Consider the following 15,444-nt stretch of genomic DNA (forward strand, 5'->3'; position numbering starts at 1 on the left):
TATGATCATCTCAGTCAGAGAAAGTAACACAATTCAAGCCCAACATATGCATTAGTTTACGCCATACTCTTACTACATATTTGCATTTAAAGAGCAGGTATTCGTCATCCCCAAGTATCAAATTACACATCATACAAGTAGGATCGACACTCATTCCCCATGATAGCAGTTTATATCTTGCATTCAACCCCCTGTGAAGAGCCATCCAAGTGATAAAGCAATGTCTAGGAATACAGTGGGAGAACCACACAAGAGGGTGCCAAATTTGCTTGGGAGCACGCGGCCTGAGAGCGTTATAAGTGTCCTTGAGAGTATAAGCTCCACTACTTCCAGCAGTCGAAACTAGTCTATCGGCAATCATGCTATCTGAATTAGTTATCCGAATTTCATCTATAATGGAGCCCAAAAAATTCTCCCAGTTGGGAGTGAAGGACCATTCACCGTTTGACAAACAAGTACTAACCCTAACATCTAGATGATGAACTGAGTCGTAGAGAAGGTGTTGAGGGAATAGGTGCAGGAGGTTACCTTGTGGAAGCCATTTATCTTTCCAAATCTTAGTATTCTCCTCATTACCTATCAAATGAAGAGTACAACGCCAGAACCAAGAACAATCAGTTGGAATCTTGAGAAGCCAAAAATATTTATTGTTGAGGAGATTGTTCTTACCCTAGTAGCCATATGGTATCTTTATTGCTTACTATATCCTAAATATGTCTGAGATTGGAGGCAATGTTGGTGGTATCAATGCATCTGATTCCAAGACCTCCTTTCTTATAGGGGAGGCAAACAATAGACCATCTAACTGCTGACTGCTTATTAGTTAATTCAATACCTGCCCAAAAGAACTTTTTAAACAAAGAATTGAGAGTGTTCATAGTTCTTTTGGGTAAGACGAAACAAGAAGTCCAAAACACCAGCATGTTGCTCAAAATAACCTTTATTAATAACATTGGGCCTGCAAAAGAGAGGTCACTAGCTTTCCAAGACTTGAAAGATGAGTAGAGAGCAGGGGAAGTCCCAAACACCTGATAGGGAGATTACCAACTTCGAAACCCAACACAGATCTGATGCTAATAGCAGTTAAGCTGTCGACAGATGAGATAAATATATTGCTCTTCCTACGATTGACCATCAACCCTCTCCTGCTGGAAAAAGTGGTGAGAGTGGTGGAAAGATACCTAGATGATTGTATGTCTCCGTTCGTAAACACCATTAGGTCGTCAGCGAAGCATAAATTGGTAACTATTGGCTTTTTTCATTTAGGGTGGAGAGAAAAGAAACCCATACTTACTTGTTTATGTATAAGGGAGTTGAAGACCTCCATCAGCAAAACAAAAAGGTAGGGAGAGAGAGGGAATCCTTTCCTAATGCCTCTCTTCCCCTCAATGTAGCCATACGCTGAACCATTGACCATGATGGAGAATTTTGGAGTGTTTATGCACATACGAATCCAGTGGGTAAACTTTTGAGGGATCTTAATAAACTTGGTGATAACAGTGAGCAGAGCATCCCATCTGATGCAGTCAAAGGATTTCTGCATATCTATTTTGAGAGCACACTTGGGGGCACCATCTTGCCGGTGATAGTTTCTGAGCAGCTCATAGTCTAGCATGATGTTTGTCTTGGATGCTTCTGCAGGAGATGAAATCAGACTAACAGGGGCAAACAAGTTTCTTGACGACATGCTTAAGTATGGTGGTGTAGACGAGGAAAAACGATTTGCTAGGTTTTTAGGGAATTGAAGAGACGGACGTGTTATCGAGACTCCTCAACCGAGAAAACTGTTTAACCTCAAACAGATGCACTGCACGGGAGTTCTTTAATTTCGAGAGATCAATCTGTAAGACTCCGTCCAAGTCAATGGTCGTTCCAGAGTCAATTCGGTCACAAAGAGGGAGATGGGTTGATTTGTAGGAGGGAAACTGAGAATTGTGGGATCAATGATGATCAAGGATTGTGGATGTGTTGAAGGTTTCTGCAAATATGTGTAAATAATTTTGATCGAGAAGACTTGTTTGTAGACGATTGTTATTGTCAAAAAAGAATGTCCTTTCAGTCATCGATTCAGAGCTTATTTATATTATCAGAATAGCGAACACATTGATCCCAGTAAATATGACGGTTTCATGAGTGAAAGAGTGGGAAAGTGGGAAATCGTGGTAAAACGAGTCCCATGTCGTGCGAAAACATGGTTAACCGTCCACCCACTACTTTGATAACTCCTTCAACCATTTGCACGACTTACTCACATTTCTCATCGTGGATGAACACATGTGCCGTAGGCCGCCAAACCAAAACCCTAAGTAATATCCCCCCATGTGACGTGATTGATGTCTCACGAACGTGGAGTCTGCAAAGCAGACGTGTATTTGATTAGTCAGTGGTTGACTTATTAAAGTCTAAGTTTTGTTGAATCGAGCATGAGTAACGAATACTCAATGATTCATGGATTGAACATGTTAGACGTATAGTTCTTAGATATTGCTCGTCTGAGCAAATATTGTAAATTCGAGCAATTGAGCATCAATTCGATGAATTACTGAATATTGATAGTTGGATCTCGAGCAACTGAACAAGTATTGCTCAATTCAACGAATTACTGATAAATTACTGAATATTGATAGTTGGATCAATATTCGAGCAACTGAGCAAGTATTGCTCAATTCGACAAATTATTTATTAGTGGGACCCAATAAAATATTAATTAAAATATTAATAGACTACCAAATATTATATAATTAATCCATATGTTGATTGCTGGATCAATATAAATTTATTAGTGTTTGAACTTGCTCAGAATGATGATTTGTGGAGCGTTAGTTCGAAACCCTAATTTTTGATCAATTTTTCGCCAATTGATGAATTGTTGAAAATAGGTCATGAGTGAGGGAGGGACCGACCAATGGAATGACGGACGACCATGTGATTCCCAAATGCTCGAGTGAGCGTGCACCAGGGTCCTTAGTTGACCGGTTGGTGAAAGAATGATGATAAAATGCCAGTTTCATCATTTATTAAAATAGTGCCCGTGTGAGCGTTAGGTGATAAAACCTAATTAGGAAGAAGTGAGGGACTGACCAAGGGGGAATGAAACCGGCCCTTGGTGGTCGTGGGACCAGCTGATGGTCGTTTGAGCAAATTCCAAGTTGTTGGAAAGAGATTGGACCCAATATGAGCAATTGACCAAATTAGGTCAAAATTATGAGAATGTGTGGGACCGGCTCCTTGCAAGCCTTAGGGACGGCCTTGGTCGGACAAGGAAGCATGCCCGCGTCATCATAATGTCCGTGTCTCAGTATTGAGAGCTTCGGTATTTTTTTGTGTGCGTTTGAGCAATATCTCGAATTTTCAGAAGAGTTCGATCTTTGACTGAAATTCTTGATTTTGCTCGAATGAGCAAGTAGAACTTTGCTCGTTTGATCAAAATTTGGAGAATATAGAATAATAATATTTTATTATTTGGCGTGAATAACCTAGTCGGTCATGTGACCATTTAAGTTTTTGGCTTTTTCATGGTTTGAGCAATATTTGAGAAAATATGAAGAAACCATGATTTTTGCTTAGACGGAGGAGTTTCATGAGATGAGGGAAATAATAATTATGAAAATAAGGGATTGCAAGGTGTGGGACTGGCCACGGCTAGGTATCCCGGTCCCATGACACCATTTCCTACTTTATTATTTTTCATGAAACCGTGAAAATATGGAGAAACCGTGAGTTTTGCTCAAACAAGGAAAGTTGTTTGAATGAAGGAGTTTTCATGAGTTCATGAAAATAAATAAAATAAGCAAAATAAAAGGAAGAGGCATGGGGGACCGGCCACGGAGGCATGGCCGGACGGCCGGTGGGCCCGATCCTTAGGCGCCTCTTTTCTATTTTTTTATTATTTTCTCTCTCCTGTTTTGTGTAGGATTCCTCATTTTTCCATATTTTCGAATGCTCGTTCGTGCATCATTGTTGAGTACACTTGCACCATTTCATTGGGGCTTACTCGATGATAGTCCAGATGCCCAATTGTTAAGTAATTATTACTAATTCATGAAATTCAGTGGAGAATTATTCATGAAACGGAGTAATAATCATGGATTGTGCATCTATTACTAATCCATGGAGTCAGCCGGGGATTCATGGAACAGAGTAATGAGATATAATAGATTATTTTCTAGGAATTCAGTGGAGAATTTCATGGTAGAATTAATCTATTGTAGAATCGAGATATGAGATAATTGAAGCATCATACTCGTTCTGAAAGGTGCATAGTCAGGGAACAATTGTGCAGCGTTGTTAACGTCCTGAAGGCGTTTATCTCCCTCAACAAACAATTATGTAGGAGAGCCGCCTGAATGTATACACGGTCTCTCTACATAGTCAGGGAACAACGAGTGTCATCGATGTCCTGAAGGCGTTAAGCCCATTCAATAAACAATTATGTAGGAGGACCTCCCAATCGATATTCTATGTAGAGGTGGGTCTCTCTATGTAGTCAGGGAACAGCGAGTGTCGCCGACGTCCTGAAGGCGTTAAGCCCTCTCAACAAACAATTATGTAGGAGGACCGCCCAATCATGTTATTCTATATAGAGGTCATGATGAAATGCGCAGCATCAAACGCTCAGCTAGTGGGAGGCTTTTCGTGAATCATATTCATCATGTCTCAGAGAGGAACTCGATCAGAGATCGTGAAACGTTTCACGAATCGTAAAATATGAATCGTCACATGCGTTCCTGAAGCTGGGTCAGAAACATGCAGTATCATGATTTTACGATTTTTACCTTTGTTGAAAATCCACCATCAACACTAAGTCCCCTTCTTAGTGAGGGACAATCATGTTCCGCAGTAACCATTAGATGGTGATTTTCCAGACGACGAGAAAAGCAGTTGAACTCGGTCGTACAAAGGTATTTTCAGAATCCTCGATTTGCTCCAATGGTATCATGTACAAACAAATGCTCAGGTAAGGACCCTGATAATATGATAGAGTGTCATCCCGTGAGCACGGAGAGATGAGGCACTGCTGATTTAGTCGGTCGGAAGTCCGGTTTTGGTTGGGTTAGCGTTTGCGGGCCCGAGCCCAAAAAAGGAAATCCATGTTTTATTATGTTTTGGAAATAAAATTGATATAAAAGGGAAAAAGCCCTAAAAATTCTTTTTAATTAATTTCTTGATTGACCGACCACCTTCCTCCTCATCCCTACACGTTCGAGCAGTCAGAGAATGAGGAAATTTTCCACCGGAGCTGCTCACTGTCCGGTGAACTTCCGGCCAACTCCGGCCGATCAAAAGGTTTTTTTTTTTTAGTTTGATGTGTGTTTTTTATGAGTTGTTTGAAAATAAAATTCCATGTATGTATGTATGCGTAGGTTTCATGAATTTTTTTTTTTAGAAAACATATGTTCGTTCGTTCGTTAGTTTAAGAAACGAGCAATAATCCCTAATATGAAAGAGATACATGAATCCTTGAATATACATGATTTTGTTGCAGTAGATAAAATTTGTTTATGAGGCTCCATAAAATCATAACTTTACTTTCAAAGTATGAACCTTCGCATAAATATCTTTAGGAAACGTACATTCGTTCGTAGTTTAAAGCAATAAACAATAATCCCAAGATATTTTTTGAAATAGACCTGCACTTCATGATAAAATTTGTTTGTGAACTTACAAAATTTTATTTGGAATAAGTGGACCTTTGAAAAAATAGGAAAGACCCTCGTTTCATAGCAAGCGCTCCTTTGAGCAAAAGATTTTTTTTTTTAATAATAACTCACGTAAATATTTTTTTACATGAGTTTGAGTTTTTTTTTATTTATTTTGCTTAAAAAATCAAACTCTGATTTTTAAGTAATTGTTGGAGCAAACAATTGTATGTGATAAAACAATGTCTATATGAGTTTTGTGATTTTATAGTGTGTGTACACACGATAAAAAATTAGTAAATATTCACACGAAGAGCTTATGTGAATTATTCATAATTTCGTGAAAAGTCAGGTGTTGACTTTAAATAATGACTTTTGCTCGTCTTTGCAGATTTGAAAGAGCGAGCAAGTTTTCGAAGTTTTATATTATTATCACTAAGTTCGTGAAACCGTAAACAGGTAAGAGTTAAGGATTACCATTTTTGTAGACGTTGATGTGAGCATCATAATTATTTTGCTGTTCTAATTCCATTATGTTGATGAAATTCGTGTATGGATGTCACAGCAACTTCGCAGAGATGACTGATTCCCGTGGTAGTGTTTCTGAAGATGATGTTTCTAGAGAGGAAACTTCCAGAGAGGATACTTCTACAGGCGCGTCTTCTAGAGATGATGATTCTTCTAGAAATGATGATTCTAGAACTTCCAAGGAGAAAGAGAAAACTCCTAAAACCAAGAACATCCCGAATACTGATGATGAATTTTTCGTGTTTCTGTATATACCCGAAAAGCGTCCCTCAGGTTCCTCATTCCGGCTGCTCATAAATCCCAGGAGTACTACTCAGAACAAGTTAGTATCTCCTCAAGCAATAATTAGGTTCTGTTTGAGTGGGAACTTAAGCTTTCTCGAAAGCCTCTGGAACATTTCTCTGGATGAGCAAGGCATATGTTGGGTCATAGTCGCGTAAGGACAATGTTAGATCGTGCACAGGTGACACGAGCTATTCAAGCTGCTGGGGATTTAATCATTCATCACGATATACCTGGTATAGTGGCTTTGCTTGCTCGATGGTGTGTTCTTACTCATACTTTCATATGAAGATGGGGAGAATTCACCATCACTTTAGAAGATGTAGTCGCTTTGTTGCATCTCCCAATTACTGGCAATTTCCCTGAAGAGCTCTCAGCAGAGGAGAATGTGATATCTGACGTGTTGGAGACTACAATGCATGAATTCAACAAGTAATCCAAAACTTGCTATGCTCAATGGTTGAAACACTAGTGGTCGAGAGATGAGGTTCTTGAAGAACCTGTCAATAGTCCCTTGACCATCGCTTCTTTCTTGTCTCCATATATGTTCTTGAAGATAGCGGACATTTGTTGAAGCCATTTTTGATTCCTTTTGCCATAAAGATGGCCAAAGGTGAGAAACTTCCTATCGGCAGTCTGTTTTTGGGGTCATTGTTTTCCAATTTAGACTCCTTAGTCATAGACTCCGGTATCTCCAACGGCTTCATGAAAATTGAAACATATGTTAATACTATGTTCCTCCAAGCTTTGATGTGGGAGCACTTTGAGAAGTATGCACCGATTCCTCATAGCATCTTGCAAGGGAAAAATGTCGACACTCGCCATGCTTTCCTTGAGAAAAATAATTCCAGGATCATGCGTTGGTCGAAAAAGCAACCAAAACATAAGGTATGCCTCACCAGTGTTTTATACATCGAGTCTGAGTTTGATTTTCGCCTCTGCGTGTCGGTTCCTCCGCTCTTCTCACAATTGATCACTTTTAGTACTGCTGAAGAAAATGTCATGTTGAAGCCTGGCACCAGTCTGAGTGATGGAGAAAAATCTTTTATACTGAGTTGCACTCCTGGCTATTTAATATCGGTAATGCACGGAAAGTTCCAGGTGGAAGAATATAACATTGACAGAGCGGCTCGACAAATGGGTCTTGATCATTGTTCCCCGGGTCATCGAATAAATAAGCCATCGGTTGAATATCTAAAGGTTCACTTAGATTGCACACATGTGGAAGGAAATGATTATTTATTTCCTTGTTCTGACCGAGATACTTATGCGAACTCCGGGTCATGTAGACTTCTGGCATCAACAACTTAATCTGCTCCCAAGAAGCAGCATCGAAAGGAATATCCGCTTGGCAGCCAAACAAACCAGAATAATAAGATATACACTCACTAGCAATGTCCTCGTCAGTAGTATATGTTGTTCCATCAACACCATATAAAACAAGGATTCTATTTCTGAAGCTTCTTTCAACTATAGTCTTGTGAAAAAATTGTCTCCCAAGTTGAGCCATCTAACTCTAGATTGCTACTTTTTCATTAATTCTTCATGTCTAGCCTTCTTGGAGAAGTCCTTCACTGCCTCTCTTTTTGCCGTGATGGTAGTAGTGCACATGCGGGTTCTTGTAGGGATTGTTTGTTAGAGCACTGCTCGGTCGAACTCGCAAGCGTTGCTATCTCAAGCTTGTTTGTCTTGTTTAGTTGTCAAAACTATAAGTCTTGATTTCTAGTCTACTTATAGCTAAGTCTCGGATTAGGATAGTAAGTGTAGTTGAGCATTAGACTTCACGGTGTTCATCGATTGAAGAACTACTAGGGGGAGTTTGTGGAACTTCATCAACAAAAGGTATATGGAGACCTGAACTCATCTATCATTCAAAAGTCTATTTACTATGTCTCCTATTTGAGACAAAAGTTGTATAGCTATATAGACTTCCATTATACACATTTGATATTTCGAGCTGAGTTTAACTCGCTTACATATTTCTCGTAATATGTGTTGGTAAGCTTTCATTTTGACCAAGTTCATCTTATATTCTTGACTAAAGTCAAAAGATGATCATGTGAAAATCGCCTTGTAACATCTTACATGATTTGTGTGAGACAGTCATTTGATGTAGACTAGGAACGTTTCGTATTGATCATTCGATCACTTGAAAATTGCTTCGAAGCTATTAGTTTGTGTGAGACTGCTATTTTCGTCTTCTAAGAATGTTTCAATGATTGTAATGATATTTTAGAACAAATAACCATGATTGGATATAGCACAGTATGCGTACTTGTATGCTAGCTATTGCAAGTTATTCCAAGTCCGGGACCCATAATATGCATACCCGTATACGTACTGGTTGGTTAGTGAAAGTCCGGGAACTTGGTATGCATACCGGTATGCGTACTGGCATGAGTTTCAAGTTCCTGAAATTCAACTGAGTTTGGAAGGTATGCGTACCCATTCGCATACTGGTAAACTCAAACATAGTCCAGCCACTTAGGTATGCGTACCTGTTTGTATACTTGAGTTGGTTATGTTCAAAAATCGGTTTTTTTATGAACTAATACATTTATATAATAAGGAATGCAATATTTTATAAACCGTGGCTATAATGTTCATGAATTGATTCATGTGAATCAAAATCGATTTTGCTTTAATTGTGTCTTGTATACTTCTATGAGAATATAAACAATTGAACAACTCTAAAACTAGTTTCATTTGAGTCATTTGAACTAGTTATGGTTAAGATGAATAAGGTTGATATGAAAGTGTTCATATGACTAACTTCGGTTAACTTTTGTTGAGCCAACAAAGTGTATACGTTTAGGTACGATTACTCATATCTAAATGAAGTCACTTTTCATTTGTGTGTAACAAACTAAGTTCGATCTAATGATTGAAAGATATTAGCTTGAGTCTAATCAGGATTCATCTAACGGTGAATATTGAATGCTTTGTTACCAAGGTAGCATTGATTGCAAACCCTGATTTGAAGACTATATAAGGGAGAACTCTAGCAACTGGGAAACCTAATATTCACACCTCTTTTGTGATACTGGTTGCGATTAGAGTCGAATCTCCTTTATCCTTAGGTTTTTCCAAAACCCTGTAGGTTAACGACTTGAATACCTCATTGGGATTGTGAAGTCAGGCCCAACTATTTTCTCTGTAGTTGCGTGTTCTGATCTTGCTGTTTTCTATCGTGATTGAGTACTATTTTCTCTAAGATTTTCTCGAGATTTAATTTCCGATAGGCAAGATAAAAAGTAGTCACAAACATCTTCGTCTCATCGTTTGTGATTCCACAATATCTTGTTTCGCTACCATACGATTAAGATTATTCTAAGGTGATTGATATTACAAGGCTGTTCTTTGGGAATATAAGTCTGGCGTATCGATTGGTTCCTATTCACCTTGATTTATCAAAATACGGAAACTCATAGGTATATCTGTGGGAGACAGATTTATCTATTCCATAGACTTTTCTGTGTGTGACAGATTGGTTTATCAAGTCTTCGAATTTGGGTCGTAGCAACTCTTAGTTGTGGGTGAGATCATCTAAGGGAATCAAGTGCGTAGAGTCCTGCCCGGATTCAATGCGTAAGGAACGCAACTGTACCTTGATCAGTGTGAGATTGGTTAGGGCTCAACTACATTCCAGTCTAAGGTTAAGTTGGAGTAGGCTAGTGTTTGTAGTGGCTTAATACAGTATGGTGTTCAAATATGGACTAGGTCTCGGGGTTTTTCTGCATTTGTGGTTTCCTCGTTAACAAAACTTCTGGTGTCTGTGTTATTTATTTTCCGCATTATATTTGTTTATATAATTGAAATATCACAGGTTGTGCATAGTTCAATCAATTAGATAATCCAACCTTTGGTTGTTGATATAAATTGATTGACACTTGGATATTGGTTTTTGATACCGTCCAAGTTATTTCTTATATTCAATCGGGCTCGCAAATTCCTATTTGTTTGATTGCAGATTGAATTGAGAAATAAATATATAACTCTTGGATATACTTTTCTTAAGATTGAGTCTGACTGTCTAGTTGATTCTCTTGAAAGTATATTGGAGTTAGTCCATACAGATTGCTAAGCGAAATATTGGGTATGGTTGTTAGACTCCCGCTTTTTCATTGTTGAACATAGATAAGATGGTCCTTGGCAGCTTCCACCTGAGCACTATAATTTTTGAATCTACTTTTCCTCCAATTTATGAGATGTTGCTTGACATTCTTCAGTCTTGTAATAAACATGTACATTGGAATACCTTGTACAGGGATGTGCCAAGCCTCTTCAACCACTCTAAGAAAGTCAAGTTCTTCATCCCAAGTGTTGAAGTATCTGTAATCTTTTGTCCCCATACCTCTCCCGGTATGAACACTGATAACCATAGGGGAGTGGTTTGAAATGCCACTTATGAGAAACTCAGTGATGGAGTCCGGGAATCGACTTAACCAAGATAGATTGATCAAGACTGTATCTAGCTTGCAAGCAATTCTAGAATCAGCATCTTGTTTGTTAGACCAAGTATAAAAACAACCTGTAAAAGGGCAGTCGATGAGATGGGAGTCTTGCATACATTCTTGAAGACCAGAGAGGGCAGCAGAAGTGACCGGAGAACTACCTTCTTTTTTATGAGAGTATAAGTAAGCGTTGAAGTCACCCAAAATGCACCAAGGAAGACCATTGTAGCTAGCAAAATCAGTTAACTTGTTCCATAGAGTACCTCGTAAATCAGCTGAGTTATATCCATCGACCATAGTTAAAATAAACCAAGGGCCATTTTGAAAGGAGATTCTAGCAAAATATATTGACAGAAACTAAATAGATGATTAACTCTGACAAAGGAGGGATCCCACATAATCCATATCCTACCAAGCTCATGATAATCATATTTATCTAATTAAGAACATCCAAGAAGGATTATATTAGTCCTAATCCTGTCCTTATTTGTGTGTTGGATGCGAGTTTAAACTAAGCCACATAACTTGATGTTATTATTGTTTATTAAATTTCTTACCTCAACCTGTTTTAGAGGGTCGTTGAGCTCTCTAACATTCCAACATCCGATAATCATAAATAATATAGCAAGTCTGGTGGAGGATTGTTAACCCGACCACCTTTCTCCAGCTCAGTACTTCTAACTCCTATGTGCTGAGAGCTGGCTTTGCTACCTTGCAAAACAGAGCCACCCCCATTTATACCATTGATATTATCATCTCCTTTTCCTCTTTATGACTCATTCATAGCTTGATCGCCAATGCCTTCCAGTCCCTCATCAACTCTACTACCATCAGTTGCAATACCCATTAAGGGAGAAAAAGTGTTCTGCATTGTGCTTGGATGCTCATTGATAGCCACTTGCAGTTTAGGGGTGATAGGCTCAAATCCCGGAGGATATTTTGGGGTAATCTGAATCCCTTGAGATGGCACCATTGCAACCTCCTCAAAATTGGGATTTCTAGCTTTCCTTTTGTGCGAGACTGGTGTCCAATTCTCTTTAATACCAGTGCAATTATGCATTGCTTGATCAATGGGCTGAGAGCTACCCACATCAGTAGTAACCATTGCCTTAGTCTTCTGAACGAAAGTTTGCTTCAGCAGTGGTGGAGGAAACCTCTTAGAACACATCTTCTCATTATGGAAAAATGTCGAACATGTAGAGCACTGGAGGGGCTTCCACACATATTCAACATCAACAATGCATCTTCTTCCATCTTCAAACACCATAGGGATGGTGGTCTTCAGTTCTGATTTTGGATTGATTTCAACACAAACTCGCGTGTATGCCATTCTAGTTCTGTCTGCAGTTGGACCATCTAGGAGAAGGGGTTTTCCAATAACACTAGAAATGATGCTCAATCCATTAGGGTAGAAGGCGTGCACTGGTACTTTCCGAAACTTCAACCAAAAAGGAACTGATTGGATATTCTCCAATTCTTGCTCAATGAATGGTTCCCAAGCTCGGACAAAGAAATGGGTTTGAGAAACAAACACAGGACCATACTCAAGTGCTGAAATACGATCCTCTTCTAAAGAAAACTTCATAAGGTAGGCCTTATGACCGTGAATCGTCATCTCCATGTTTCCCTTAATCTTACATGCTCTTTCCACAGTGTTCTTGACCAGATGATAAGGGAGACGATCCCCGAAAAACCCTCCCACCAAAAGCTTTTCACACTCAGACACATGATTAGATATATTGGAATCCTTAATTGAAGATATACATTCACCATCAACCATATTGGGTGGACGATAACACAAATCCACTGAAGAACTAGGCAGAAACGATTGATAGTTATTCACAATTCCACTCCAATTAGACGAAGAGTTAATTTTTGGGGAAAGATTTTGAACATGCTTATCCCCGATCAAACCAAAACCAGGAGGGAAAGGGGGAAAAGAAGCATTACTAACACTGATACCTGGATCTGGAGGAGAAGTATCCACTTCTGCCAAAGAGAGGAACCCTAATCGCCTATGTTGGTGGTCAAAATCGCACATCTGAGGTCAATATTGGTGTTTTGTCTATGTTTACATTCGCTAGTTCGAGTATAGTAAAAAAAACATATGTATTCTTTTTTAAGAGTAGACGATAGAAAAGGTTGGGAAAAAATAGTTAGGTGAACTGCATTTTATAAAATCTGTTCAAAGTCTAGATAAATACATCTTTGTTAAATGGAGACAGTAATATTTTGTCTAATTTTATAAATTCCGTTCAAAGTCCAGATAAATACATCTTTTTTAAATGGAGACGGTAGTATCTTTGTCAAATTTATGATATTTGGTAACAACAAATAGAGTATGAATGAACTATATGAAATGTCAAGTGTATACTCGCCCGACATAAAATTCTGACTCATATAAACCTTGTCATACTTCGCATTGCTTGGAATTTCTTTAAGTGAATTGGCTAATATCTGAACGCATAATAGCAGGGACAAAGCCAGGTTTTAGAAAATGGGTGAGCAACTTGCCGATCATCGCGTTTTCGGAAGTGCAAATGGGCTAAAATGTCTAAAATTTGGCTCAAATAATAAAAAATGAGCTTGGGAACCAATTAGGCCGGGTGGGAAATTTCTCAGCCACCCTACCATGTGACTTCGCCCTTGCGTAGTAGGACTTTGCTCATGATTTTTTCTATGCACAACCGTTTTTTATCCTTCTTCATTCTTTTCTAAAACTAGGGACAATATTGTCGGATTAACCCTCATTTATCTAGAAATTGCCAACATCTTCATTATATCTCTTAAATAAAGATCTAAACAGAATTAAAGGTTCGTAAATATAATATTAGATGGAAGGGTGTCTGTGCAATCTTTCACCAGAGGGAATTTCATCTTTATACCCACTTTGCAAGTAAACCCTTGCAACATTGTTAATGGGGGTGTCAGATTATTCGGAATGGTACTAAAACCCATATAAAATAAAAGACCTTCTAGTTTGTTTTATATCGGTTTTGGTATCCATTAGCACTCATGCAGCCCTTGTTGGTAATCTTAGAAAATTTAACCTTTTACATCTAGTTTCTTGAAAAAATGTCTTTCTAGTGACCTTTTACACAATTGTCTTTCTAGTTTCTTGAACAAAATGTCTTTCTAGTTTTTTTTAAAAAAATTGATATCCTTAGACTATGTAAGTTTTTAAAGTACAAATTTCATAGTTTCTTTTGCAAAATGCTTTAAGATCACATATAAAATAAAAGTATCAAAAATTTATGGAAGCAAATAATTTTTTTTTGTAAGTTTGGGCCGACCGACCGGAGGGCCTGAAGGGAGGGAGTCCCTTTTATGGCCACTTTTTTATAAATTGAAACCTCACATAAATTTGCAGTTTCATAAAAAGATTTTGGTAGTGTGCACTTGATAATACCAAAATATCTCTGCCTTTTAATCTAATTACTATACTCCTTATGTATCCTATTTTTTAAGGGTATAATTGACAACCAAACTTTAATATTACATATCTTAAAATCCGTGCCTTAGAATTTTATAAATTTTATCTCGTTGGAAAGGTTATAGAAAATCTACGCAATGAGTAATTTAGAGTTTTTACGAAAAATTCGGAGGTATTTATCATTTTAGGCACAATTTTAGAAAATTATATGTATATCCATTATGCAAACCACCACAAAGGATATATAATACTTTATGTAGCCATATTTTGGTTGATGCATCTAACTAATTTTAGGTAGCAACTAATAAAACGATGTATCCCCTCTGTTTCAGGAAAAGTGATACTTTCACTTTAGGCATAGTTTTCGAAAATTCAATGCATAGCCATTGTGCAAACCACCACAAAGGATGCATAATATATTATGTAGTTATATTTTGGTTTATGTATCGATTAATTTTTCGTTTCAGGAAAAATGATACTTTCACTCTCTATGATGCAATAAAAGCATTTTACATTTTTTGCGATATTTGGGTGACACTTTTTATATCACAAAAAATGAGGGAATAAAAAAGGCAAAGAATTCGAGCGACTTTCGATCGCCATATGATGCAATGGTGCTATCTCTCGTGCACATTTGCCTCCACTGACGGACCTATGAGAGGGCTAATTGGGGCTTTAGCCCGTGTTGCTCTTCCAGTCCACAAGCCTAATTTTTCAATTTTCAGATAAATTTTTGATTAACCATGTGTATTAGCCTGGATCTAAAACGAAAAATTCGTTTTCCTGGTTCCGTCCCTGTTTGCCTCCCATTAAAAAGTTCTGCCTTCGTCACTGCATGAAGACATTGTTTATTTCACAGGATGAAACCTTCTCTCAGAGAAACATTTTCAGCAGAACCTTCCGTTTATATTTGACTTTTACTTTTTTGGGATGTGATTTGATCACTGTGAATCAATTCCTCTTGTTTCTTTTTCTTCAAATACAAGTGGGCGAGATATTGGAGACATATTTTGGAAATTTTCACAAAGTTTCAATGGGGCGAATAAATTATACAACCAAAAGAACCAGAAGAGTAACCACCAGCAAAAGACAAAATTGGCTTATTTTC

General features: G+C 38.0%; 1 protein-coding gene across 1 annotated transcript; it reads right to left on the bottom strand.

Moving 5' to 3' along the window:
* Nucleotides 1-10,570: 10,570 nt before the first annotated feature.
* Nucleotides 10,571-11,200, bottom strand: LOC113359282. The gene has a single exon (XM_026602945.1). It carries the CDS (start codon nt 11,198-11,200, stop codon nt 10,571-10,573), a length of 630 nt encoding a protein of 209 aa, XP_026458730.1.
* Between the last annotated feature and the right edge of the window lie 4,244 nt (nt 11,201-15,444).

This window comes from Papaver somniferum, chromosome 3 (genome assembly GCF_003573695.1).
Source record: "Papaver somniferum cultivar HN1 chromosome 3, ASM357369v1, whole genome shotgun sequence".
Taxonomy (NCBI): Eukaryota; Viridiplantae; Streptophyta; class Magnoliopsida; order Ranunculales; family Papaveraceae; genus Papaver; species Papaver somniferum.